The sequence below is a fragment of the Nicotiana attenuata genome, chromosome 3 (genome assembly GCF_001879085.1).
Source record: "Nicotiana attenuata strain UT chromosome 3, NIATTr2, whole genome shotgun sequence".
Lineage (NCBI taxonomy): Eukaryota > Viridiplantae > Streptophyta > Magnoliopsida > Solanales > Solanaceae > Nicotiana > Nicotiana attenuata.
Genome location: NC_031991.1, coordinates 1645738 through 1649817, shown reverse-complemented (window position 1 = coordinate 1649817; position 4080 = coordinate 1645738). Strand labels below are relative to the sequence as shown.

The 4080-nt window shown below is 47.4% G+C and overlaps 1 protein-coding gene across 1 annotated transcript; it reads left to right on the top strand.

Annotated features, from left to right (window-relative positions):
• On the top strand, window positions 439–3583 carry LOC109224125 (the record flags this gene model as incomplete). Its single annotated transcript, XM_019388712.1, has 5 exons — window positions 439–525; window positions 595–904; window positions 1376–1632; window positions 2544–2755; window positions 3202–3583. Coding segments are annotated over 5 exons (1248 nt in total), but the record flags the coding sequence as incomplete, so codon positions are not given.

The following is a 4080-nucleotide window of genomic DNA, read 5'->3' as shown; positions in this document are numbered from 1 at the left end:
AGCCAGCTAGGGGTACGGGTCAAGGAGCCAGAGGTAGGAGTCAGCCCGCTAGAGGTGGAGGTCAGGCCGTTAGAGGTGGAGGCCATGCCACTAGGTGGAGGCCAGCCAACAGGAGGTCATCCCAGGGATATGGTTCAGGATGGTGGGGCCCAGCCCCGATGTTATGCTTTCCCAGCCAGGCCCAAGGCTGAGTCCTCCGATGCAGTTATCACAGATTTTGTTTTGGTTTGTAGTAGAGATGCTTCAGTTCTATTTGATCCAGGGTCTACATACTCCTATGTGTCATCTTATTTTGCTTCATATTTGGTTGTGCCCCATGATTCTTTGAGTGCTCCCGTGTATGTGTCCACGCTAGTAGGGGATTCTATTGTTGTAGATTGTGTCTATCGCTTGTGTGTGGTTGTTATTGGGGGACTTGAGACTAGTGTAGATCTCCTACTTCTCGATATGGTGGATTTTGATGTCATTATGGGGATGGATTGGCTGTCACCTTATCATGCTATATTGGATTGTCATGCCAAGACCGTGACCTTAGCTTTGCCGGGGTTGCCTCGATTAGAGTAGAGAGGGACTCCTGGTCATTCTACCAGCAAGGTTATCTCTTATATGAAGGCTCGGCGTATGGTCGAGAAGGGGTGTTTGGCTTATGTTCGTGATTCTAGTGCTCAGGTTCCTTCTATGGATTCTGTGCCAGTTGTTCGGGAGTTTCCAGAGGTATTTCCTGCAGACCTGTCGGGGATGCCACCCGACACGGATATTGACTTTTTCATTGATTTGGCTCCGGGCACTCAGCCCATTTCTATTCCGCCGTACCGCATGGCCCCGCCAGAGTTGAAAGAATTGAAGGATCAGTTGCAAGATTTGCTTGATAAGGGCTTTATTAGACCTAGTGTCTCGCCCTGGGGTGCACCGGCGTTTTTTGTTAAGAAGAAGGATGGATCGATGAGGATGTGTATAGATTATCGGCAGTTAAACAAAGTCACCATCAAGAACAAGTATCCATTGCCGAGGACTGATAATTTCTTTTATCAGCTTCAGGGTGCCAAGATATTTTCGAAGACTGATTTGAGATCTGGCTACCATCAGTTGAGTATTAGGGCATACGATGTCCCTAGGACAACTTTTCGCACTCGGTACGGGCATTATGAGTTTCTAGTGATGTCATTTGGGCTGACAAATGCCCCAGCAACATTTATGGATTTGATGAACCAGGTGTTCAAGACCTATCTGGATTCTTTCGTGATTGTTTTCATCGATGATATCTTGATCTACTCCCGCAGCCGAGAGGAGCATGAACAGCATCTTCGAATCTCTAAACTCTGAGAGACAGCCAAATATGCTAAGTTTTTGAAATGTGAGTTTTGGTTGAGTTCAGTTGCTTTCTTGGGTCACATTGTATCAACAGAGGGTATTCAGGTGGATCCTAAGAAGATTGAGGCAGTCAAGGACTGGCCTAGACCCATATCAGCTACAGTGATCCGGAGTTTCTTAGGTTTGGCGGGTTATTACCGTCGGTTTGTGGAGGGGTTTTCATTCATAGCAGCCCCGATGGCCAGGTTGACCCAGAAGGGTGCCCCGTTTAGGTGGTCGGAGGAGTGTGAGGCGAGCTTTCAGAAGCTCAAGACAGCTTTGACTACGGCGCCGGTGTTGGTGTTGCCCAAGGTTCAGGGCCATATACAGTATATTGTGATGCATCTCGTATTGGACTTGGTGCGGTGATGATGCAGAATGGCAGGGTTATTGCATATGCTTCGTGGAAGTTGAAGATCCACGAGAAGAAGAATTATCCAGTTCATGACTTAGAGCTAGTAGCCATTGTTAACGCACTGAAGATCTGGAGGCATTATTTATATGGCGTGTCGTGTGAGGTGTTCACGGATCATAAGAGTTTGCAGTACTTGTTCAAGCAGAAGGAGCTCAATTTGAGGCAAAGAAGGTGGTTGGAGCTATCGAAAGACTATGATATCACCATCTTGCATCATCCCGGGAAGGCCAATGTGGTGGCCGATGCATTGAGTAGGAAGTTGGCTAGTATGGGCAGCCTTGTGTATATTCCAGTCGGTGAGAGACCACTTGCTTCAGATGTTCAGGCTTTGGCCAATCAGTTCGTGAGGTTGGATATTTCTGAGCCCAGCCGTGTTCTAGCTTATACAGTCGCTCGGTCTTCATTATTTGAGAGTATCAGAGATTGGCAGTATGATGATCCTCATGTGCTTGTCCTTAGGAACACGGTGCAGCACGGAGATGCAAAGTAGGTTACGGTTGGAGATGACGGAGTCTTGAGGATGCAGGGTCGAGATTGTGTGCCTAATGTGGATGAACTTCGTGAGTTGATTCTAGAGGAGGCCCATAGTTCCCGGTATTCTATCCATCCGGGCGCCGCCAAGATGTATCAGGACTTGCGGCAACATTATTGGTGGAGGAGGATGAAGAAGGATATTGTTGCATATGTAGCGCGATGTTTGAATTGTCAGCAAGTAAAGTACGAGCATCAGAGACCTGGTGGTTTGCTTCAGAAGATTGAAATTCCTGAGTGGAAGTGGGAGCGTATCACTATGAATTTCGTTGTTGGACTCCAACGGACTCAGAGGAAGTTTGATGCAGTATGGGTTATTGTGGATAGGCTAACTAAGTCAGTGCATTTCATTCCTGTGGCAGTTTCCTATTCTTTGGAGCGGTTGGCTGAGATATATATCCGGGAGATCGTTCGTCTTCATGGGGTGCCCGTGTCTATCATTCCTGACCGAGGTACGCAGTTTACCTTCGCATTTCCGAAGGACAGTACAGCGTGAGTTGGGTACACGGGTCGAGTTGAGCACATCATTTCATCCTCAGACGGACAGACAGTCCGAGCGTACTATTCAGATTTTGGAGGATATGCTCCGCGCCTGTGTTATGGATTTTGGAGGTTCTTGGGATCAGTTCTTGCCGTTAGCGGAGGTTGCCTACAACAACAACTATCAGTCGAGCATCCAGATGGCTCCCTATGAGGCATTATATGGTAGACGGTGTCGATCGCCAGTTGGGTGGTTTGAGCTGGGGGAGGCTCGGTTATTGGGTATAGATCTAGTGCAGGATTCCTTGGATAAGGTTAAGATCATCAGGATAGACTTCGTACAGCTCAGTCCAGGAAAAAGAGTTATGCCGACCGTAAGGTTCGTGATGTGGCATTCATGGTCGAAGAGCAGGTGTTGCTTCGAGTATCGCCTATGAAGGGCGTGATGAATTTAGGAAGAAGGGCAAGCTAAGCCCTAGGTTCATCGGGCCTTTTGAGATCCTTGATCGAGTGGGAGAGGTGGCTTACAGACTTGCGTTGCCGCCAGGTTTATCAGCAGTGCATCCAGTGTTTCATGTGTCCATGCTTCGGAAGTATCATGGCGATCCATCCCACGTGTTAGACTTCAGCACTGTCCAGTTGGACAAGGATTTGACCTATGCGGAGGAGCCGGTAGCTATTCTAGACCGCCAGGTTCGGCAGTTGAGATCGAAGAGTTACCCTTCGGTTCGTGTGCAGTGGAGAGGTCAGCCTGTTGAGGCAGCTACATGGGAGTCCGAGTCCGATATGCGGAGCAAATATCCCCATCTTTTCACCGACTCAGGTACTTTTCTATGTCCGTTCGAGGACGAACGGTTGTGTTAGAGGTGGAGAATGTGATGACCCAAAAGGTCATCTCTTGTTTTAGAAGTCGAATCCGTGTTTCGAGGCCATAAAAACCTCCTTTTATCTCTCCTCAATTTGCATGCGCAGTCCGGGCGCGATTCTGAAAAGCCTTTAGGTGAAAAATTCTGTAACGCTGGCTTGCCTAGCGAGTGCAATATTAAGCGCCATCACGGTCCCAAAGGTGGAAAATTCGGGTCGTGACATCAGACTAAAATCTGAAAACGATTTTATCTATCATAAGAGAACATGTCTCCATATAACTAATGCCAAGATATTTATGAAAAATATTGTGCCACAAGTCGTCTTTATATCTATCGGCTTGATTTGTCATATTACTTTTTGCGCAAGAATATATTTGTACCTCCACTGGCTTTATACTTTCAGGTATTGGGACTATCTGTCTAACTTCACATATTTTA